The sequence below is a fragment of the Oncorhynchus clarkii genome, unplaced genomic scaffold (assembly GCF_045791955.1).
Source record: "Oncorhynchus clarkii lewisi isolate Uvic-CL-2024 unplaced genomic scaffold, UVic_Ocla_1.0 unplaced_contig_12165_pilon_pilon, whole genome shotgun sequence".
Lineage (NCBI taxonomy): Eukaryota > Metazoa > Chordata > Actinopteri > Salmoniformes > Salmonidae > Oncorhynchus > Oncorhynchus clarkii.
Genome location: NW_027258003.1, coordinates 112,893 through 137,637, shown reverse-complemented (window position 1 = coordinate 137,637; position 24,745 = coordinate 112,893). Strand labels below are relative to the sequence as shown.

General features: G+C 44.2%; 2 protein-coding genes across 2 annotated transcripts in view; one reads left to right on the top strand and one right to left on the bottom strand.

The window, feature by feature from the left end:
- LOC139394459 (solute carrier organic anion transporter family member 3A1-like) overlaps positions 1–3,999 on the bottom strand; it is a 49,972-nt gene extending 45,973 nt beyond the window's left edge. Inside the window, exons 1-2 of the mRNA XM_071142527.1 lie at positions 3,844–3,999; positions 765–1,224 (exon numbers count right to left, since the gene is read on the bottom strand). Coding sequence (XP_070998628.1) covers positions 765–1,224; positions 3,844–3,999 — 616 coding nt within the window. The remainder of the gene's footprint in view (positions 1–764; positions 1,225–3,843) is intronic.
- Positions 4,000–13,441: 9,442 nt separating this feature from the next.
- The window catches only part of LOC139394460 (WD repeat-containing protein 93-like), a 47,768-nt gene continuing 36,464 nt past the window's right edge, over positions 13,442–24,745 (top strand). The window contains 7 exon segments of the mRNA XM_071142528.1: positions 13,442–13,500; positions 13,957–14,218; positions 14,367–14,595; positions 15,317–15,381; positions 17,542–17,620; positions 19,515–19,664; positions 22,456–22,642. Coding sequence (XP_070998629.1) covers positions 13,961–14,218; positions 14,367–14,595; positions 15,317–15,381; positions 17,542–17,620; positions 19,515–19,664; positions 22,456–22,642 — 968 coding nt within the window. The 5' untranslated portion in view covers positions 13,442–13,500; positions 13,957–13,960.

Genomic DNA, 24,745 nt, shown 5'->3' with positions numbered 1-24,745 from the left:
GGTCGGCAACTGGCAGCCCGCGTGCCAAAATCGGCCTGCCAGTCATTTGTTTTGGGCTCCCCCAAAGCTTTTTGCAAAAAAACATTACAATAATAATTGGTCCAAAAAGACTAAAAACCGCCAGGAATCCAGAGAAAAAAAGAAATTTGATCGTGTCTCAATGTAATCAAGCTATGAAATTACTATGGAACAACTTTTACAAATACAATCTCTTTTTGGGTCAATTTAATTGTGGTCAATTTAGAGTGTACAAATTATTATAATTATGTTCCATTCTCCCAACCATCTGCTCTGACATGAATCAGCCCTAGGCTGTAGTTACCTACCTCTGCCCTATGGTGTGCGTTTCCAAACACATCACAGGAATACTAACAAGTAGTTAGTCATGTTCCAATAGGTTATATTGTCACTGATCAGGGAAACAAATTTAACTCCAAGCTCATAAAGCAGCATCACAGACAGCATGGCACAACCCGTTACCACCCTCAAACTGACGGGCTGGTTGAACGTTTCAGCGAGGTGCTCCAAGTTATTTTGTTCTAAAGTGTGTGGTCCTACTCACCTACAGTATATACAGAGAGAACCTGCTGGAATTGTGGTTAGGGTTATTGTGATTAGGGAGTGGTAGTTAACTGACCTCTATATACAGTATAGAGACGAGTCACTACTTTCTTCCTAATGCGTGTGGTCCTACTCCATATACAGAGACGAGTAACAGTTGTTCCATTATTAATATGTATATTATATAAGGTTGATATACTCACCTATATACAGAGAGGAGTCTTTCCTCTTAACGTGGTCGTCTATGTAGGACACCCCTAGAGGCTGTACTGGTGTTGCCCCGATCCCCAGCAGTACCTGGGCCCCTATCAGCAGCAGGTACATCATGTTGGTGTTGGACTTGTTCCCACACAGGAAGGCGGAGTCTCTGCCCTCAGTCCTGGTCATGTTGGAACACACATCCCTCCCGTCCTCCGCGTGCCACCCATCCCCGGCCTCATACTCATACTGGTGGGTCAGGAACTCTGGCAGGGCGGAGAGCAGCGCGCCCAGCGCCATGACGAGGCCCCCACAGCCAATCAGACGCGGCCGATGGGCCTTTGCACCGAAGTAGCTGACAAATAGGATGAGGGCCAGGTTGCCGATCTCGAAGCTGCTGGCGATCACGCCCACGTCGGCGGACTGGAGGTTGAAGCGGCGCTCCAGGGTGGTCAGAACACTCACCTAGAAACACAATGTTATATCTGTCTACGTAGTGTGGAGGAGAGGGCTATCTGTCTATGTAGTGTGGAGGAGAGGGCTATCTGTCTATGTAGTGTGGAGGAGAGGGCTATCTGTCTATGTAGTGTGGGGGAGAGGGCTATCTGTCTATGTAGTGTGGAGGAGAGGGCTATCTGTCTATGTAGTGTGGGAGAGAGGGCTATCTGTCTACGTAGTGTGGGGGAGAGGGCTATCTGTCTATGTAGTGTGGGGGAGAGGGCTATCTGTCTACGTAGTGTGGGGGAGAGGGCTATCTGTCTACGTAGTGTGGGGGAGAGGGCTATCTGTCTATGTAGTGTGGAGGAGAGGGCTATCTGTCTATGTAGTGTGGGGGAGAGGGCTATCTGTCTATGTAGTGTGGGGGAGAGGGCTATCTGTCTACGTAGTGTGGGGGAGAGGGCTATCTGTACTATGTAGTGTGGGGGAGAGGGCTATCTGTACTATGTAGTGTGGGGGAGAGGGCTATCTGTACTATGTAGTGTGGGGGAGAGGGATATCTGTCTATGTAATGTTGGGGAGAGGGATATCTGTCTATGTAGTGTGGGGGAGAGGGCTATCTGTAGTGTGGAGGAGAGGGATATCTGTAGTATGTAGTGTGGGGGAGAGGGTTATCTGTACTATGTAGTGTGGGGGAGGGGGATATCTGTACTATGTAGTGTGGGGGAGAGGGATATCTGTAGTATGTAGTGTGGGGGAGAGGGATATCTGTACTATGTAGTGCGGGGGAGAGGGATATCTGTACTATGTAGTGTGGGGGAGAGGGATATCTGTACTATGTAGTGTGGGGAAGAGGGATATCTGTACTATGTAGTGCGGGGGAGAGGGATATCTGTACTATGTAGTGTGGGGGAGAGAGATATCTGTACTATGTAGTGTGGGGGAGAGAGATATCTGTAATTTGTAGTGTGGGGGAGAGGGATATCTGTACTATGTAGTGTGGGGGAGAGAGATATCTGTAATTTGTAGTGTGGGGGAGAGGGATATCTGTACTATGTAGTGTGGGGGAGACGTAGGAGAGGGATATCTGTACTATGTAGTGTGGGGGAGGTTAAGACATCTCAAATCAAATCACACTTTATTTGTCACATGCGCTGAACACAACCTCTTATAAGGGCTTGTTAAGTAAGCATTTCACTGTAAGGTCTACCTTCACCTGTTGTATTCAGCATTTCACTGTAAGGTCTACAACACCTGTTGTATTCAGCATTTCACTGTGAGGTCTACTACACCTGTTGTATTCAGCATTTCACTGTAAGGTCTACCTACACCTGTTGTATTCAGCATTTCACTGTAAGGTCTACCTACACCTGTTGTATTCAGCATTTCACTGTAAGGTCTACTACACCTGTTGTATTCAGCATTTCACTGTAAGGTCTACAACACCTGTTGTATTCAGCATTTCACTGTAAGGTCTACTACACCTGTTGTATTCAGCATTTCACTGTGAGGTCTACTACACCTGTTGTATTCAGCATTTCACTGTAAGGTCTACCTACACCTGTTGTATTCAGAATTTCACTGTAAGGTCTACCTACACCTGTTGTATTCAGCATTTCACTGTAAGGTCTACCTACACCTGTTGTATTCGGTGCATGTGACAATACAATTTGATTTGATCTAGGGCCTACTGGTCAACATTTGGGTTCTAATATCATGATCTACATCTATTATTGAATAATGTGGCGATTTAGTAAGTAGAGGAGACTAAACTGAATACTTTTAGACTTTAACTCAAGTTGGATTTTACTTGGTGACTTTTTCTATTAAGGTATCTTTACTTTTACTCAAGTATGACAATTGGGTACTTTTTCCACCACTTGTGGTTAGGGGGCTTGGACATAAGGGGACACTATTAATTGTACACTAAGCACTGCACTACAGACCAGCCCAACACCTCAAATCAAATTGCCCACATCTGCATTATTGAAAATATGTCAACTGAAATTAGGAGGGGGGGGTCTGGTGGTACAACAACAGTTATTCAACAAGTCTATTATGCACCATGCGTATCATAGCCCCAGCTAGTTCCAACAGTTATAATCAAAAGCAGTGTTGGTTTATCTGCAGGTTCATACTGATGAGGCCTGTCATAAATACAGTATCGGCCATGTGATGCTGGTGCTCCACTGGTGAATACCACCTGCCTGCCTCACGACAGAGGCCCATAATCTGTTAAGAAGATGTAGCCTAACTGCCATCAAAATACACATTTTATACTGAGACCAGATGTCACCTGGTGAACCGGTCAAAAACGTGTTTGTGCGTTGTTACGTGTCGTGGCAACCATTCTACTGGTGCAGTCTCTTAACCTGATGCGTCTGCGTTATAAATCAATGGACAGTGGAAATTGGAAGGCTCCGTGATATGAGCCTGATTTCATGTGAACACAAAACAACACCGCCGGCGACATTGTTGTGCATGAATGTTGATTCTGGCGAGCTCCGTGTGTAAGGGCCACTTGACCTAACGTCACGGTTTCTCACCAAAAGAAAATCGCCTACATCGCATGTGAAGGGGAACAAACATGATTTCCCATCACTGGAAGGTTGGGACGTTCGACAGCGTTCTGAGAGGATAACTTACCAGATACGCGCCAACCGTCCCCTGCGCCAGCATCAGCGCACATTCCGATACTAGAAATATTTTGATATTAGAAAAACATGAAGTATGTTTCTGGTTATCATCGTGTTCGGGGTCTTCGGTACTCCTCTCTGTACAGATCTGATTTTTCACCTGCATCCTTTCAGAAAAGGTACGGCTGGAAGCTACACAGATCCAGTCTAATGATGACCATTTCCAGCGATATAACTTAGTCTATTGCAGGAGAACCAGCTGTCACTAGCCGGTTCGAATTATTAACCCTGCTACAGTATGTCCACACACCATAAACATGGTCGGAAAACGGCAATGCATTATTCTGAAGACCTTATTGGTCTGGTGGGTCCGGGCGGCTTCTAAACATCCCTGGTGCGTCGACTCAGCTCCAGCAGGAATGAATGCGCCCCCCATCAGACGTAACGTTGAAGGACATCGTTTTTTCCGCCGACGGTATATTGATATCTCTAACCGCGGCAATTATCAAATTCCATAACAGCGGACAGTCGGAATCCAGGTCTCCATATCGTGCAGGTTGTTTTTCACAGAGAAATGCAATGATCACACACCGTACCGTGCGTGTTGCGTTACTACGTAGCCTCCTCTCTCAGTGCAGCTGGATAACCTGCATCAAAATACCAGCCCCAAGCGCTCTCTCTCTGCCCCTCTTTCTCTCTGCCTATTTCGCTCTCTCTGCCTATTTCTCTCCCTTTCTCTGCCCATTTCTCTAGCTCACTGCTCTCCCTTCCATCTCTATCACATCTTAAATTTAAGTAGTCCATCCATTCCTGACTATATTAAACTTTACGAGATTACCCAGACTATTTACATTGCCTGCCCCCCTGTTTTTACACTGCTGCTACTCACTGTTTCTTATCTATGCAGTCACTTTACCCCTACCTACATGTACAAATTACCTCGACTAACCTGTACCCCCAACTGGGTATCGGTACCCCCTGTATATATCCTTGGTATTGTTATTTTATTGTGTTACCTTTTATTTTATATTTAAATTTATTTTATTTTGTAAATATTATTTAGTAAATATATTTATTGAACTGAATTGTTGGTTAAGAGCTTGTAAAGTAAGCATTTCACAGTACAACACCTGTTGTATTCGGCCCATGTGACAAATACAATTTGATTGTGTCCAAGTATTGATTTTCTACATTTGTATTTGTATTTATTAGGGATCCCCATTGCTAAGGCAACAGCTACTCTGTACCTGTGTGTGTGTGTCTCTTCACAGTCCCAGCTGTTCCATATGGTGTATTTTTATGTTTTTTTAAATCGGATTCTACTGCTTGCATCTGTTACCTCCTAAATAGATCCACAGACAATGCAATCGACATCGCACTGCAAACTGCCCAATTCCACCTGGAAAAGAGAATACCTCTGTAAGAATGCTGTTCATTGACTAAAACTTAGCCTTCAACACCATAGTAACCTCCAAGCTCATCATTAAGCTCGGGGCCCTTGGTCTGAGCCCCACCCTGTGCTACTGGGTCCTGGACTTCCTGACGGGCCGCCCCATAGGAAGGCTAAAAACATAATCAAGGACACCAACCACCCAAGCCATGGCCTGTTCACCCCGCTACTATCCAGAAGGCTAGGTCAGTACAGGTGCATCAAAGCTGGCACCAAGAGACTGAAAAACATCTTCTATGTCAAGGCCATCACACTGTTAAATAGCCGTCACTAGCCGGCTACCACCCGGTTACTCAACCCTGCACCTTAGAGGCTGCTGCCCTGTATACATATGTAGCAGTGTGATGTTGTTCCCCTAGATTATGCACCAAATTGCACACAAGGACCAGTTCAAATAGGCCAGGTCAAGAGGGGATGTTAATAATTTGATAATAATAATAATTCAGTGTATTTTTTTATTTAATTACAGCTGCATAGCTCATGTTTTTCTTTGGTGTACAAACACTTTTCATATCAATATTGTACATACATGTGATTGTAGTACATACATGTGATTGTAGTACATACATGTGATTGTAGTACATACATGTGATTGTAGTACATACATGTGATTGTAAAGTTTTGTATATTTTGGTTTGGCCCATTGCGGGTCTCTGTATTTCCATACCCCCTTATTGTTTTCTTTTGCCTGACCTTCAGCTAGCAAGGTATGTTGTCCTTGGCTCCGAAATTGTTCAATATAAAACCGTCATAATGTTACACAATGTACTGTTATGCTACCATAAGTTTGTTACAATGTGGACAATATAAAGATTTATGTTAACAAGTTTCACAAAGCTCCCTAACTAGGGTATCTATTGTAACTTGTGAGTACTTGGGACAGTGTTTGAGTGAGTGTCCATGTGCTTGCTCAGGTGCCTGAGAGCTATGACTGCGCCAAGGGTTAACATAATGTGTGTTGTCTCTTTGTGTGCAGGGCAAATAAAAATAATTCAACTAGCAGACCTTCAGTTGTGGCAGCGTCCTAATTAAAATGACACAACGCAGAGTGTTGGTCTGTAGTGACGCCTCTAGCACTGAGAAGCATGACCAACTGGCAAGTGTCTTCACTGACATTTCCAACCTGTCCCTGTCCGAGTCTGTAATACCAACATGTTTTAAGCAGACCACCCTAGTGTTCTTGGGCACAGGGACTAAGGTAACCTGCCTAAATGACTACCGACCTGTAGCACTCACGTCTGTAGCGATGAAGTGCATTGAAAGGCTGGTCATGGCTCACATCAACACCATCATCCCAGAAACCCTAGACCCACTCCAATTTGCATACCACCATAACAGATCCACAGATGATGCAATCTCTTTGCACTCCACGCCGCCCTTTCCCACATGGACAAAAGGAACATCTGCGTGAGAATGCTATTCATTGACTACAGCTCAGCGTTCAACACCATAGTGCCGTCAAAGCTCATCACTAAGCTAAGGACCCTGGGACTAAACACCTCCCTCTGCAACTGGATCCTGGACTTCCTGACGGGCCGCCCCCAGTTGGTAAGGGTAGGTAACAACACATCCGGCATGCTGATCCTCAACACAGGGGTCTCTCAGCGGTGCGTGCTCAGTCCCCTCCTGTACTCCTTGTTCACTCATGACTGCACGGCCAGGCATGACTACAACACCATTAAGTTTGCAGATGACAACAGTGGTAGGCCTGATCACCGACAACGATGAGACTATAGGGAGGAGGTCAGAGACCTGGCCGTGGGGGCCAGGACAACAACCTCTCCCTCAACGTGATCAAGACAAAGGAGATGATTGTGGACTACAGGAAAAAGAGGACAGAGCACACCCCCATTCTCATCGACGGAGCTGTAGTGAAGCAGGTTGAGAGCTTCAAGTTCCTTGGTGTCCATATCACCAACAAACTAACATGGTCCAAGCACACCAAGACAGTTGTGAAGAGGGCACAACAAAACCTATTTCCCCTCAGGAAACTGAAAAGATTTGGCATGGGTCCTCAGATCCTCAAAAGGTTCTACAGCTGCACAATCGAGAGCATCCTGGTTGCATCACCGTCTGGTATGGCAACTGCTCGGCCTCCGACCGCAAGGCACTACAGAGTGTAGTGCGTACGGCCCAGTACATCACTGGGGCAAAGCTCCCTGCCATCCAGGACATCTATACCAGGCGGTGTCAGAGGAAGGCCCTAAAAATTGTCAAAGACTCCAGCCATCCTAGTCATAGACTGTTCTCTCTGCTACCGCACGGCAAGCGGTACTGGAGCGCCAAGTCTAGGTCCAAGAGGCTTCTAAACAGCTTCTACATCAAAGCCATAAGACTCCTGAACATCTAATCAAATGGCTACCCAGACTATTTGCAATGCCACCCCCCTCCTCTTTTACACCGCTGCTACTCTCTGTTGTTATCATGTATACAGTCACTTTAATAACTTTACCTACATGTACATATTACCTCAATTACCTCAACTAACCGGTGCCCCTGTACCGGTACTCCCCTGTATATAGTATCGCTATTGTTATTTTACTGCTGCTCTTTAATTACTTGTTACTTTTATTTCTTATTCTTATTTGTACTGCATTGTTGGTTGGTGGCTCGTAAGTAAGCATTTCACTGTTGTATTCGGCGCATGTGACTAATAAAATTTGATTTAGGCCACTTTAAGCATCGGCTATCAAAGCAGCTTACAGATCATTGCACCTGTACCTACAGTGGGGCAAAAACAGTATTTAGTCAGCCATCAATTGTGCAAGTTCTCCCACTTAAAAAGATGAGAGATACTTATTTTCCACCATAATTTGCAAATAAATTCATAAAAAATCCTGCAATGTGATTTTCTGGATTTTTTTTTTCCTCATTTTGTCTGTCATAGTTGAAGTGTACCTATGATGAAAATTACAGGCCTCTCTCATATTTTTAAGTGGGAGAACTTGCACAATTGGTGGCTGACTAAATACTTTTTTGCACCACTGTAACCCTGTAAATAACCCATCCAACTACCTCATCCCCATATTGTAATTATTTTTTATTTTTTGCTCCTTTGCACCACCAGTATCTCTACTTGCACATTCATATTACTCAACTTGTCACGTTCTGACCCTAGTTCTTGTGTTATTTCTTTGTTTTAGTTGGTCAGGACATGAGTTGGGTGGGCACTGTCATCTGTGATCTTTGTGATATGACTTTCTTTCTTTAAGCACGTACTGATGTTACTTCATATTTTTGTTCTTAAAGTCTACAAACGCTCTACGTTTATTCACTCTGTGAGGGTTGGATCTTATATGCTACTTTTATTATTGTCCTGTAAATGGTTCATTGCCTACAATTTAGGCTGTGTGTAGAATGGGGCATAAAGGAAATTACCTCTACTAATAAATTACTACTAGAATATAGTGATAAGGAAAAGAGCATACACATTTGGCTTGTGTATTCATTTGCCTATAACTAATCATAATTCCATTATTTTTACAGAAAAAGAGAATACTTCAAAATGAGAAGATCCTGCCATGGAAAAGACGACTGGGAGGACATAAAGTGTAGCAGGACACATTCAGCTGTGGGGTCTTTGTAATGCAGGTTTGATAGTTAGATTTTCAATAATGAGTGGTTAGCTTTTATGTGACAATTAGGTCAAAAACTCTATTTTATTTGTTGGTGTAGATGGCCAAGGAAGTTGCACAGAACTTCCCCAACATCCCAAATTGATATGGAACCTTCAAAAACACATGGAGCAACTGCAAAAAGAAATGGCTGAGGATATACTAAAAATGTCTGGTATGTAATGACAAAGTAAATGTCAATTCTTTATTTTTATGTAGTTGGGACAGCCATATGTTCAGTTCATACCTATGATTTCGGAGTTCAGCAAAGCCAACAAGTGCTTCATGTGTGCCACTGATAAAGAACCTGGATGTGGCCCAAAGACTGACTGGGTTAGTAACTTTATTTAACATGTTTATAATCTTTTGACAACAGTAACGGCATGTCAGACAATTCACGATATAACACAATGGATGGATAATTTGTAATTCGTCATACTGCATTAATATTTGATATTATTTATAACGTGTTCCGCTTTGTTTTGATTGGATGTTTTGCATGCCAACGGTGGTTCCATGTGCTGTAACTAAAGGGTTCAACATAGGAAAGAACACAAACTGGAAGTGCAGTCTTTGTTGTTGAAAACATATGCTATACCCCATCCACACTGAAGAGGCTCTGAAATGTACATCAACCAGGGATAAAGAGAAAGTTAACATTGTGAAATGTTTCATGCTTAATTGAAGTTAAGTGTCTGTTGACATGTTGGAAAAGATTAAAGGTCTACAATTTCTGTTTAATTTGTCAATATTCCATTTTTATTCATTGATTTACTGGCCCCCATTACTGTGGTTACATGTTCAGTATATGTATTGACCAGCCTACCTCACCAGCTCACTCTCCATCCCTGTTCAGTATATGTATTGACCAGCCTACCTCACCAGCTCACTCTCCATCCCTGTTCAGTATATGTATTGTCCAGCCTACCTCACCAGCTCACTCTCCATCCCTGTTCAGTATATGTATTGTCCAGACTACCTCACTCTCCATCCCTGTTCAGTATATGTATTGTCCAGCCTACCTCACCAGCTCACTCTCCATCCCTGTTCAGTATATGTATTGTCCAGACTACCTCACTCTCCATCCCTGTTCAGTATATGTATTGTCCAGCCTACCTCACCAGCTCACTCTCCATCCCTGTTCAGTATATGTATTGTCCAGCCTACCTCACCAGCTCACTCTCCATCCCTGTTCAGTATATGTATTGTCCAGCCTACCTCACCAGCTCACTCTCCATCCCTGTTCAGTATATGTATTGTCCAGACTACCTCACTCTCCATCCCTGTTCAGTATATGTATTGTCCAGCCTACCTCACCAGCTCACTCTCCATCCCTGTTCAGTATATGTATTGTCCAGCCTACCTCACCAGCTCACTCTCCATCCCTGTTCAGTATATGTATTGTCCAGACTACCTCACCAGCTCACTCTCCATCCCTGTTCAGTATATGTATTGTCCAGCCTACCTCACCAGCTCACTCTCCATCCCTGTTCAGTATATGTATTGTCCAGACTACCTCACTCTCCATCCCTGTTCAGTATATGTATTGTCCAGACTACCTCACTCTCCATCCCTGTTCAGTATATGTATTGTCCAGCCTACCTCACTCTCCATCCCTGTTCAGTATATGTATTGTCCAGCCTACCTCACCAGCTCACTCTCCATCCCTGTTCAGTATATGTATTGTCCAGCCTACCTCACCAGCTCACTCTCCATCCCTGTTCAGTATATGTATTGTCCAGACTACCTCACTCTCCATCCCTGTTCAGTATATGTATTGTCCAGCCTACCTCACCAGCTCACTCTCCATCCCTGTTCAGTATATGTATTGTCCAGCCTACCTCACCAGCTCACTCTCCATCCCTGTTCAGTATATGTATTGTCCAGACTACCTCACCAGCTCACTCTCCATCCCTGTTCAGTATATGTATTGTCCAGCCTACCTCACCAGCTCACTCTCCATCCCTGTTCAGTATATGTATTGTCCAGACTACCTCACTCTCCATCCCTGTTCAGTATATGTATTGTCCAGCCTACCTCACCAGCTCACTCTCCATCCCTGTTCAGTATATGTATTGTCCAGACTACCTCACTCTCCATCCCTGTTCAGTATATGTATTGTCCAGCCTACCTCACCAGCTCACTCTCCATCCCTGTTCAGTATATGTATTGTCCAGCCTACCTCACCAGCTCACTCTCCATCCCTGTTCAGTATATGTATTGTCCAGACTACCTCACTCTCCATCCCTGTTCAGTATATGTATTGTCCAGCCTACCTCACCAGCTCACTCTCCATCCCTGTTCAGTATATGTATTGTCCAGACTACCTCACTCTCCATCCCTGTTCAGTATATGTATTGTCCAGCCTACCTCACCAGCTCACTCTCCATCCCTGTTCAGTATATGTATTGTCCAGACTACCTCACTCTCCATCCCTGTTCAGTATATGTATTGTCCAGCCTACCTCACCAGCTCACTCTCCATCCCTGTTCAGTATATGTATTGTCCAGACTACCTCACTCTCCATCCCTGTTCAGTATATGTATTGTCCAGCCTACCTCACCAGCTCACTCTCCATCCCTGTTCAGTATATGTATTGTCCAGACTACCTCACTCTCCATCCCTGTTCAGTATATGTATTGTCCAGCCTACCTCACCAGCTCACTCTCCATCCCTGTTCAGTATATGTATTGTCCAGCCTACCTCACCAGCTCACTCTCCATCCCTGTTCAGTATATGTATTGTCCAGCCTACCTCACCAGCTCACTCTCCATCCCTGCTTTGGACAATTATTAGCATGACTCTCATACTTTGCCCTTTTCCTTTATGGTTGATATTAACGACGAAAGGAGATATTATCTGTCTCTGTCCTATTGTGTACCACTGTTAAATACTGTGGAAAAATAAAAAACTGGGAAAATAAGTACTTAGAACTACCAATTATTGTAGATAAATATTAAAGAAAAGGGTAAACACAACACTGGACTGAACCCCCTAATTTTCAAACTAATATTAATGTAATGTAAACTCACCCCATTCCATACAAACGTGCGTAACCGCGACATTCAAACGAGGCTACAAAGAAAACTAATAGAACTGTAGCGACTGTGTTGACTAGGGGGTGTGAACTAGATTTCTCTTCAAGCGTTGATCGACATGGTAACGGCTCTATAGTATTGGAGAAAAGTTGAAAAAACTGACCTTCCGTTACATCTTGACGTGTCATGTCGTAACGTACAGCACGCATAAAGCAACTATTTCTGTCTTACAATCTCTCTCCACCAGGTGTAGCACTTCTATCATCCTTTAAAAACAAGAAATGGACAGTAAGTAAGGGGGGGATACCTAGTCATGTTTTGCTTCATAATTGCATGCGATCATCATTCTCAAAGCCGCTGTTTACTTCTAAGATCACTTTGGCACTGCCCTAAAACCCGATTCAAATTCGACACAAATGTTCAAATAGGTATGTAATGACACATTATATAAACTATTTATAGTGTTTTATTTACATTTTAGAGGCGATAAGGTGATAAGTTGGACAGATCTAGTGAAAAAAGCTATTTTCCCACACAACATCTGTCCTTCTCACTATCACGCATTAGTTTCGCTTCCCCACCCGCCATTTTTATAAAGACCCGACGGGGCTCATTGCCTGCTTGAATTATGCAGAAACGGGCAGAGTTTAGGTCATGTAATTGATTTTGTTGGAAAGGGGAGAAATTGTGCTTTACAATGGTATTGACATTACAGTGATCTGGAAGTATTACGTTTTTGGGGCGCTAAAATAAGGGCAATTGTACGGACCAAGGCGATGTACGAGTTTACGTTACAACAATATAGAAGATACATGACTAGAGGTTATGTAATATGGGTGCATATCCACTGCATGCTTCTTAGGTGTGCAATTGACATGACCAAGGGGCTTTTGCAAATTTGAAACTATGAAAAATGTATGTTACACCTCGTGATTTTACAGTACACAAACAAGAGTGTGCAAAATAGAAGGGTAGTCAGTGGACATTAGGTCACATGACCAAGGAGCTATTGAAATTTTACATTTTGAAAAATGCATGTAAACCCCTGTGAGATGAAAATGGACAAACTGAAGCGTGTGCAATGTGTGTCTATGCCATCGGGTTAGCTACAACCAGTTTTGAAAGTGTTTGGAGTAATGGTTAAAGAGCTATTGAAATTTGAAAAATGTGATTTGTCACTATGTTGACGGTCCCTAACTGCTGTTGGTGGACGTAAGGAAAACTACAGGCGAATATCCTTCGAATATCCAACCTGAAACTGTCTTTACCTCGGTCTCTCAACACCTGTTGAATACGCCCGGTGTCAGTAAACGTTGGAAAAACATACATTGTTGCCAGCATCACAGTTGCAGTCACCTACGCTCTGGATAACATGAAACCAGCCTAACCAGCTCTGCTAGGGCGAGTAAAATGGTCAGTGAACGGTTGTCTCACGGTAGCCAGTTATCTCTCTCGTTAGCCAGTTCGCTTGAGCGCATGACGGTTGGTTCCACGCAGCAGAGTAAAGGGAGGCGTTGTTGTCATGACGACTCTACACAACTCACCGGAAAGAAATGTGTTGCAAGGTCAGTGCTTTACGGGATCATTTTCAACTTCAACTGGGGATGTCCCGAAGATCCAAATTAGCAAGGATCATATGTTAAGGACGGGCTTTGGTTATCCAATTTCTGACGTGAAAGGTAATAAATAGTAACTTCAAAGTGAACAATGAAGCCAAATGTAATTTTATTTTGTGTCGACAGTATATTAACTAGCAAGTACTTCTGTGTCTCTTGGCAGAAGAGTTTTGAGAAAAGTCTGTGTGTAAAGCTTCACAATGTTTGTTTCCAATGCCACTGATGCTAACGTAACGTTAGCTAATAAGGAGACAAACGACACTAGCTAGCAACTCGGGTAAGAACTTTCCAATCAGTGTTAAGTCAGAACACTCTTGATTGGTTGATCGATCAAAAGGGGTATGATGACATCAGTATTTAACCTTCCCAGGTATTGATGACATTACGACATATCCGCTTTCTCAGCAGGATGCCAGTATACATCAGAAAAGGGCCTGCAGATATCCCCGAGCCCCCCGACAGCAGCCACGGTGATGACGAGGAGTTGTTCCTGAGTGACCCGGATCAACTCCAGGACCAGCTCCCCCAGCCGTTCAGAATGATAGACAAGGTCCTGGACAGACTTGTAGACAGGGCATGGGACTTCATCTCACAGAGAGAAACTGTCAGGGTCACAGAGCAAGCTATTAAAACTATACCCGTTATGCAGGTCTCAGGGGACGTAAAGGTACTAACCCATATATTTTCTCATTTATCTTCTTTTAGCCTTATAAACTTCTGTTATGTTATTGACATGATGAAACTTGATGCATAAAACCCAGTCTAATTGTGTTCACCACATGATAGTCCAACACATATCCTGTGTTTGTTCTCAGCTCCCTGTGAGGACCAACTGCGTGGCCTGCTCTGAGGATGGCAGGTACATCTTCCTGGGTCACCCCCAGGGGCTGTCTGTTATGGCTCAGCCTCAGGGTATCACCACCTCCTCCTCTTCCTCTCCCTACTGTGTGCCAGTATGGCAGGAGGACCAGGTAGAGATCACCTCTCTTCACATCACCTGTCTGGGGGAGATGGTCTACCTGCTGGCATCCCTGGATGATATGGGTAACACCACACATTTAAACAGAACACTATTATATCATATGTCTATGGGTAACACCACACATTTAAACAGAACACTATTATATCATATGTCTATGGTAACACCACAGAATTACACTATTATATCATATGTCTATGGGTAACACCACAGAATTACACTATTATATCATATGTCTATGGTAACACCACATAATTATACTATTATATCATATGTCTATGGTAACACCACATAATTACAGTATTATACCATATGTCTATGGGTAACACCACACATTTAAACAGAACACTATTATATCATATGTCTATGGTAACACCACAGAATTACACTATTATATCATATGTCTATGGTAACACCACATAATTATACTATTATATCATATGTCTATGGTAACACCACATAATTACAGTATTATACCATATGTCTATGGGTAACACCACAGAAATACACTATTATATCGTATGTCTATGGGTAACACCAAAACTATTCTAGTTGTTCTTTCTATCTCCTCACCCACCTCCTCCTCTCCCTCATCCATCTCCTCTCCCTCCTCTTCTATGAACTCCTCACCCACCTCCTCCTCTCCCTCATCCACCTCCTCTCCTTCCTCTTCTACCAATTCCTCACCCACCTCCTCTCCCTTATCCATCTCCTCTTCCTCCAACTCCTCACCTCCTTCCCCTCTTCCTCTACTTCTTCCTCTTACACCTCCTCATCTGACTGTAGGTGTTGCCAGACTGTTTGCTTATTACTCAGAAACCAGCCACCTGATAAAAGTCATGAATGAAACAGTAAGTTTGGTCTTTATTTTTTCCATTGGCTCATTCATCCCCCCTCCATCCCTCCTCTATCCTCTCCCCTGTAAATGTTCCCCAGGTCGTTGCTGGAAATGAGTGTTCTCAGTCAACTGATCTGGTAAAATAAATCATTATTTAATGACCATTTTGATTCAGTTTTGTTTTTATCGCAATATGTTATTGTTAGGAATTCAGTTAGTCAGTTTTCCATTATAACATCCCACCATTAGGGGGCAGCATTCAGAAGGTACTTTGAGCACCAGCAAGGCTAGATAAAGGAGTATGTAGCTCACAGGTGTGAGTGAGGTTAGTGCTATCCGGAATCCTTGGGACTAGGGCTGTGGCAGTCATTACATTTTGTCAGCCGGTAACTGTCATGCAAATGACTGCCGGGCTTACGGTAATTGACCTTTAATTAACATAAACACATGTAGCATCTCCAGGCCTCCACGCATACAAGCCGCTGATGTGCACCTTTTTTAAGAAAAGTCCATTCAATATCTATAATTTATTTTAGACAGGTCTAAAGAAACATTATGATATGAAGAGTAAAGGTATTTCAGGAGAACAGAATAGCATTTTTGATGTTTTTCTGCAAAGTGTAATATGCGGTAGGTAGGCTATTATATAACAGCACAATCATTTTATTAAATCCTGTAATTTTTGGGGGACTTGGGCTCATGTATAGGCCCGAGGAGTACTCATCAGCTTGGGCTCATGTATAGGCCTGAGGAGTACTCATCAGCTTGGGCTCATGTATAGGCCTGAGGAGTACTCATCAGCTTGGGCTCATGTATAGGCCTGAGGAGTACTCATCAGCTTGGGCTCATGTATATGCCTGAGGAGTACTCATCAGCTTGGGCTCATGTATAGGCCGAGGAGTACAGCTTGGGCTCATGTCGCCAATGTCCAGTAGACCCTGCCACATACCTCTGGTAAGGTAGTAGTTTTGGAATTGTTAGTTAGATTACTCGTTGGTTATTACTGCATTGTCGGAACTAGAAGCACAAGCATTTCGCTACACTCACATTAACATCTGCTAACCATGTGTATGTGACAAATAGATTTGATTTGAGCTTGGGCTCATGTATAGGCCGAGGAGTACTCATCAGCTTGGGCTCATGTATAGGCCGAGGAGTACTCATCAGCTTGGGCTCATGTATAGGCTGAGGAGTACTCATCAGCTTGGGCTCATGTATAGGCCTGAGGAGTACTCATCAGCTTGGGCTCATGTATAGGCCGAGGAGTACTCATCAGCTTGGGCTCATGTATAGGCCGAGGAGTACTCATCAGCTTGGGCTCATGTATAGGCCGAGGAGTATTCATCAGGTCTAATATGCAGTTTGGTGTTCTACATGCAGCATCTTAAATGCTTTGAATGAATCATCACCTTAGAAAGGCTGTCCATGTAGTTGTTTGCCTTTGAAACAACATCCAATGACCATGTTTTCCACTCAGTTTCAACCTGTTGAAGTTATTTCTTCAAATTGATCAATCACAGTGAGTTCAAACAATGTAGCCTAATTTAATTTTAAAAGTATGATACTGTTTTGATGACAAGGTTTTGATGCGATTTTTCGATTTCATTTGCATTGATGTCAGAGTGATTACTGGGATAATAGAGCCCTGAGTACCAGACCATTAGGGACCTGATGGAGGGACAATATAGCCCTGAGTACCAGGCCATTAGGACCTGATGGAGGGACAATAGACCCCTGAATACCAGACCATTAGGGACCTGATGGAGGGACAATATAGCCTGAGTACCAGGCCATTAGGTCCTGATGGAGGGACAATAGACAATAGGCCCTGTCATTAGCAAGGTGGGTACTACCAATGCATCAGCGCCATTCATGTACAGAGTAGGAGGAGATTACGGTGACTCAGCGGTCAAGGTGACTAGTTGAAGAAAGAAAATATGTAATTGACCCAAACTACTCTTGGAAGCAGCTCAGGATAAGAGCGTCTGCTAAATGGGGTAAATGTAAACTTCAATGGGGACGTCCCAAGAATCCCAGATAGCAAGGTCCCTGTCAGTGATTGGCGGGTGATTGCAGAGTCTGAGGTGGAAGGCAATGGACATAGTTTGTCTAGTTGGTTTCATCCCAGTTATCATTAGATTATATCTTATCATGAACCTTTTAATGTGACCAGGATGACCTCAACCAGAGAAGTGTCTGTGTGAAGTTTGAACTGTCCAGAGGAGGAGACTACGGAGCTGCTACCATCAGCTGTAAGGTTTATTACACAACACAGATCATGGTCACACCTCATCTGCATAATGATGAATACACCATCCTGAATATTAAATTACACAGATCATGGTCACACCTCATCTGCATAATGATGAATACACCATCCTGAATATTAAATTACACAGATCATGGTCACATCTCATCTGCATAATGATGAATACATCATCCTGAATATTAAATTACACAGATCATGGTCACACCTCATCTGCATAATGATGAATACATCATCCTGAATATTAAATTACACAGATCATGGTCACATCTCATCTGCATAATGATGAATACATCATCCTGAATATTAAATTACACAGATCATGGTCACATCTCATCTGCATAATGATGAATACACCATCCTGAATATTAAATTACACAGATCATGGTCACACCTCATCTGCATAATGATGAATACACCATCCTGAATATTAAATTACACAGATCATGGTCACATCTCATCTGCATAATGATGAATACATCATCCTGAATATTAAATTACACAGATCATGGTCACATCTCATCTGCATAATGATGAATACACCATCCTGAATATTAAATTACACAGATCATGGTCACATCTCATCTGCATAATGATGAATACATCATCCTGAATATTAAATTACACAACACAGTAATTTATTGATTATCTGTGGTATGAGTATAAACAATATTGTTTCTAGTGGAGTTACAAGTCAAGTGTCCTGGCACCTGGCTTCCCAACAGTTCAAAAGATTGACGAGTGACGGAAGTGATAGTTAGTCCTAGGTATGCAGGCCTTTTCATCTGTTTAGTCCAGTCCTAAGTACAGTATGCAGGCCTTTTCATCTGTTTAGTCCAGTCCTAAGTATGCAGGCCTTTTCATCTGTTTAGTCCAGTCCTAAGTATGCAGGCCTTTCCATCTGTTTAGTCCTAGGTATGCAGGCCTTTTCATCTGTTTAGTCCTAAGTATGCAGGCCTTTTCATCTGTTTAGTCCTAAGTATGCAGGCCTTTTCATCTGTTTAGTCCTAAGTATGCAGGCCTTTTCATCTGTTTAGTCCAGTCCTAAGTACAGTATGCAGGCCTTTTCATCTGTTTAGTCCTAGGTATGCAGGCCTTTTCATCTGTTTAGTCCAGTCCTAAGTATGCAGGCCTTTCCATCTGTTTAGTCCTAGGTATGCAGGCCTTTCCATCTGTTTAGTCCAGTCCTAAGTATGCAGGCCTTTTTATCTGTTTAGTCCAGTCCTAAGTATGCAGGCCTTTTCATCTGTTTAGTCCAGTCCTAAGTATGCAGGCCTTTCCATCTGTTTAGTCCTAGGTATGCAGGCCTTTTCATCTGTTTAGTCCTAAGTATGCAGGCCTTTTCATCTGTTTAGTCCTAAGTATGCAGGCCTTTTCATCTGTTTAGTCCTAGGTATGCAGGCCTTTTCATCTGTTTAGTCCTAAGTATGCAGGCCTTTTTATCTGTTTAGTCCAGTCCTAAGTATGCAGGCCTTTTCATCTGTTTAGTCCAGTCCTAAGTATGCAGGCCTTTTCATCTGTTTAGTCCTAAGTATGCAGGCCTTTCCATCTGTTTAGTACAGTCCTAAGTACAGTATGCAGGCCTTTCCATCTGTTTAGTACAGTCCTAAGTACAGTATGCAGGCCTTTCATCTGTTTAGTCCTAAGTATGCAGGCCTTTCATCTGTTTAGTCCAGTCCTAAGTATGCAGGCCTTTTCATCTGTTTAGTCCAGTCCTAAGTATGCAGGCCTTTTCATCTGTTTAGTCCTAAGTATGCAGGCCTTTCATCTGTTTAGTCCAGTCCTAAGTATGCAGGCCTTTCCATCTGTTTAGTCCAGTCCTAAGTATGCATCTAGAATATTTCATTCAATCCTCATATTATTTTCATGTCTCCCAACAGGTAATGGTTGTCAGTGTTTAGAGGTGTACAGGTTCCCTAAAGACTCCTGGCTGAAAGAGCTGTCCCAGCATGCACCTGGAGTAGGAGATACAGGCAAACTGTCTCCTGTCGCCATGCTGATGAAGATCAAACCACCTAAACCTCACACAGGTACTTCCCATGACATACTGTCGTACCAAACTTTAACAGATCACGGTAGGGTTGTTCCATGTCATTTCAGCAAGACATGACCCCCACCATCTCAGATCGATCTGAAATAGTTTCTGTTGTAGAAACAGATAAGTTCAGCATTCCTGAATTATTATTTTGATAAAAATATAATTTGATCTCTAAGAAATTAAGCTTATTGATTTTATTTTAATTTATAGGATTCATATAATATTCAATAAAAATAGTACCTAACATCCAATTTGGACCCATCTTTATTTCTGACAATGAGTCCGACATGAGAAATCGAAATAAATGGTCAAAATCCATCCACGGACCGCCCCCCATGACCGCCCCCCACACCAATCCCAACCCAACAACGAGTATATAGTATCAGTTGTTGGTGGTCCAGGGAGGTGGTGGTCAAGGGAGAGGAGGAGGTGGTGGTCCAGGGAGAGGAGGAGGAGGTGGTCCAGGGAGAGGAGGAGGAGGTGGTCCAGGGAGAGGAGGAAGAGGTGGTCCAGGAGGAGGAGGAGGTGGTCCAGGGAGAGGAGGAGGTGGTCCAAGGAGAGGAGGAGGAGGTCCAGGGAGAGGAGGAGGTGGTGGTCCAGGGAGAGGAGGAGGAGGTCCAGGGAAAGGAGGACGAGGAGGTGGTCCAGGGAGAGGAGGAGGTCTAGGGAGATGAGGAGGTGGTCCAGGGAGAGGAGGAGGAGGTGGTCCAGGGAGAGGAGGAGGAGGTGGTCCAGGGGGAGGAGGTGGTCCAGGGAGAGGAGTAGGAGGTGGTCCAGGGAGAGGAGGAGGTGGTGGTCCAGGGAGAGGAGGAGGAGGTGGTCCAGGGAGAGGAGGAGGAGGAGGTGGTCCAGGGAGAGGAGGTCCAGGGAGAGGAGGAGGTCCAGGGAGAGGAGGAGGAGGAGGAGGTCCAGGGGGAGGAGGAGGAGGTCCAGGGAGAGGAGGAGGTCCAGGGAGAGAAGGAGGAGGAGGAGGTCCAGGGAGAGTAGGCGGAGGTGGTCCAGGGAGAGGAGGAGGTCCAGGGAGAGGAGGAGGTGGTCCAAGGAGAGGAGGAGGAGGTCCAGGAAGAGGAGGAGGTGGTGGTCCAGGGGGAGGAGGAGGAGGTCCAGGGAGAGGAGGAGGAGGTCCAGGAAGAGGAGGAGGTGGTGGTCCAGGGAGAGGAGGAGGAGGTCCAGGGAGAGGGAGAGGAGGAGGTGGTCCAGGGAGAGGAGGAGGTGGTCCAGGGAGAGGAGGAGGAGGTCCAAGGAGAGGAGGAGGCAGTCCAGGGAGAGGAGGAGGAGGCAGTCCAGGGAGAGGAGGAGGAGGTAGTCCAGGGAGAGGAGGAGGAGGTCCAGGGAGAGGAGGAGGATGTAGTCCAGGGAGAGCAGGAGGAGGTTGTCCAGCGAGAGGAGGAGCGGTATGATGGCAGCCCTTGCTTTGGTTTTGTTAACCTGGCCACTGTTTCAAATGCTAACTTTTTAGCATTTGCGGCACAAATCCCATGCAAGTCAACAGTACATATATTAGCATTTTTGTGCTTCATATCTAAGTCAGATTATACAGTTACACAATCAATTTCTTTGATTCTTTAGGATGATTTTATATTTATTATGGATCCCCATTACTCTTCCTGGGGTCTGGCAAAATGAAGGTAGTTATACAAACATTACAATACATTCACTACAGAATTCACAACATACTGTGTGTGCCCTCAGGCCCATACTCCACTACCACATATCTACAATGCAAAATCCACGTGTTTGTGTGTGTGTGTATAGTGCGTATGTTATCGTGTTTGTATGCATGTGTCTGTGCCTATGTTTGTGTTACTTTACAGTCCTCGCTGTTCCATAACATGTATTTTTACCTGCTTTTTAAATCTGATTCTACTGCTGCATCAGTTACCTGATGTGGAATAGAGTTCCATGTAGTCATGGCTCTATATATTACTGTGCATCTCCCATAGTCTGATCTGGACTTGGGGACTGTGAAGAGACCTCTTTTGGATTGTGTCTCACGGTTTGTATAACATGGCAGCCTTCCAAATGGCACCCTATTACCTATATAGTGTTCTAATGAACATGAAGCATGAAAATGCTATTATAAGTACCATTGACTTGCATTGAATTTGTGCGACAAATGCTAAGAAGTTAGCACTTAAAACAGTGGCTGAAAAACCCAAGCATGGGTTGCTGTCACACCTTGTCAAAAGACAACCAATGTCATTTTGCAATTTGGGTGAACAATCCCTTTAACATTGGAGGGGTCTTCAAACTTTTCCCACCTAATAGCATGAACACCACCATCTAGGGGTCAGAACCTGTATTGTCGTTGTTGGGGTGTTGTGGGTGTGGGGTCTGAGTGGCTATTGACCATTCCTTTGGATTCCTCATGTCAGACTCATTAGTAGAAACAGTTTGGTCCAAATTGGATGTTAGGTACTATATTTATTGAATATTATATGAATCCTATAAATTAAAAAGGCCAATTTGGCTGCAATCAATTAGCTTAATTTCTCAGATGTCAAATTATATTTCAACAAAATAATTTGCAGGAATGCTAATCTTATCTGTTTCTAACAACAGAAATGATTTCAGAACGATCTGAGACTGTGGGTGTCGACCCGGTAACCAAACAGTAGTTTAAAAAATATATTGTAAAGACAGTGTATCAACATGAGAATAACAGATTTATTTATTTAATTAGGCAAGTCAGTTAAGAACATTGTTTCAACGTGAGAATAACAGATATACATTGTATCAACATGAGAATAACAGGAAGGCAATATGTCTGTCATATTTGATAGGCTCTACCATGAAGAGTCCATTTGAGGTGTTGCAGAAGACCGAGGATGGCAATGTGATTGGCTCAGGACAGAACCACCTGATCAGCAGTCGCCAATGGGAGGACCAGGACGCTGTGTTTAAGTCTGTATACAGGAAGTACATGGTTACTAACCCCAGCAACACTACAGACCCAGAGGACAGACCCAGGTAAACACTACAGTTGAATGAGAGTGGTTAGTCTTAAAATCCTCAGATTGTAATGATAACAGAAAATAAGACCTGACAGGGCCCTGTGTCCTCAGTCTGAATCAGACTATACCCAGACAGCTACTGATGATCTGTTAGGGCCCTGGGTCCTCAGTTTGAATCAGACTATACCCAGACAGCTACTGATGATCTGTTAGAGCCCTGGGTCCTCAGTCTGAATCAGACTATACCCAGGCAGCTACTGATGATCTGTTAGGGCCCTGGGTCCTCAGTCTGAATCAGACTATACCCAGACAGCTACTGATGATCTGTTAGGGCCCTGGGTCCTCAGTCTGAATCAGACTATACCCAGAAAGCTACTGATGATCTGTTAGGGCCCTGGGTCCTCAGTCTGAATCAGACTATACCCAGGCAGCTACTGATGATCTGTTAGGGCCCTGGGTCCTCAGTTTGAATGGGCGGCCTGGGCGGCCGGGTAAGCCTGGGCGGCCGGGTAAGGAAGTTGTTGATTGCTAATGAGATGATTAATCTGGCCTGGGCGGCCGGGTAAGGAAGTTGTTGATTGCTAATGAGAGGATTAATCTGGCCTGGGCGGCTGTGTAAGGAAGTTGTTGATTGCTAATGAGAGGATTCGATTAATCTGGCCTGGGCGGCCGGGTAAGGAAGTTGTTGATTGCTAATGAGAGGATTAATCTGGCCTGGGCGGCCGGGTAAGGAAGTTGTTGATTGCTAATGAGAGGATTAATCTGGCCTGGGCGGCCGTGTAAGGAAGTTGTTGATTGCTAATGAGACGATTCGATTAATCTGGCCTGGGCGGCCGTGTAAGGAAGTTGTTGATTGCTAATGAGAGGATTAATCTGGCCTGGGCGGCCGTGTAAGGAAGTTGTTGATTGCTAATGAGAGGATTAATCTGGCCTGGGCGGCCGTGTAAGGAAGTTGTTGATTGCTAATGAGAGGATTCGATTAATCTGGCCTGGGCGGCCGTGTAAGGAAGTTGTTGATTGCTAATGAGAGGATTAATCTGGCCTGGGCGGCCGTGTAAGGAAGTTGTTGATTGCTAATGAGAAGATGAATCTGGCCTGGGCGGCCGTGTAAGGAAGTTGTTGATTGCTAATGAGAGGATTAATCTGGCCTGGGCGGCCGTGTAAGGAAGTTGTTGATTGCTAATGAGATGATTAATCTGGCCTGGGCGGCCGGTTAAGGAAGTTGTTGATTGCTAATGAGAGGATTAATCTGGCCTGGGCGGCTGTGTAAGGAAGTTGTTGATTGCTAATGAGAGGATTCGATTAATCTGGCCTGGGCGGCCGGGTAAGGAAGTTGTTGATTGCTAATGAGAGGATTAATCTGGCCTGGGCGGCCTGGTAAGGAAGTTGTTGATTGCTAATGAGAGGATTAATCTGGCCTGGGCGGCCGTGTAAGGAAGTTGTTGATTGCTAATGAGACGATTCGATTAATCTGGCCTGGGCGGCCGGGTAAGGAAGTTGTTGATTGCTAATGAGAGGATTCGATTAATCTGGCCTGGGCGGCCGTGTAAGGAAGTTGTTGATTGCTAATGAGAGGATTAATCTGGCCTGGGCGGCCGTGTAAGGAAGTTGTTGATTGCTAATGAGAGGATTAATCTGGCCTGGGCGGCCGTGTAAGGAAGTTGTTGATTGCTAATGAGAGGATTCGATTAATCTGGCCTGGGCGGCCGTGTAAGGAAGTTGTTGATTGCTAATGAGAGGATTAATCTGGCCTGGGCGGCCGTGTAAGGAAGTTGTTGATTGCTAATGAGAAGATTAATCTGGCCTGGGCGGCCGTGTAAGGAAGTTGTTGATTGCTAATGAGAGGATTAATCTGGCCTGGGCGGCCGTGTAAGGAAGTTGTTGATTGCTAATGAGAGGATTAATCTGGCCTGGGCGGCCGTGTAAGGAAGTTGTTGATTGCTAATGAGAGGATTAATCTGGCCTGGGCGGCCGTGTCAGGCAGTTGTTGATTGCTAATGAGAGGATTTGATTAATCTGGCCTGGGCGGCCGGGTAAGGAAGTTGTTGATTGCTAATGAGAGGATTAATCTGGCCTGGGCGACCGTGTAAAGTTGTTGATTGCTAATGAGAGGATTAAT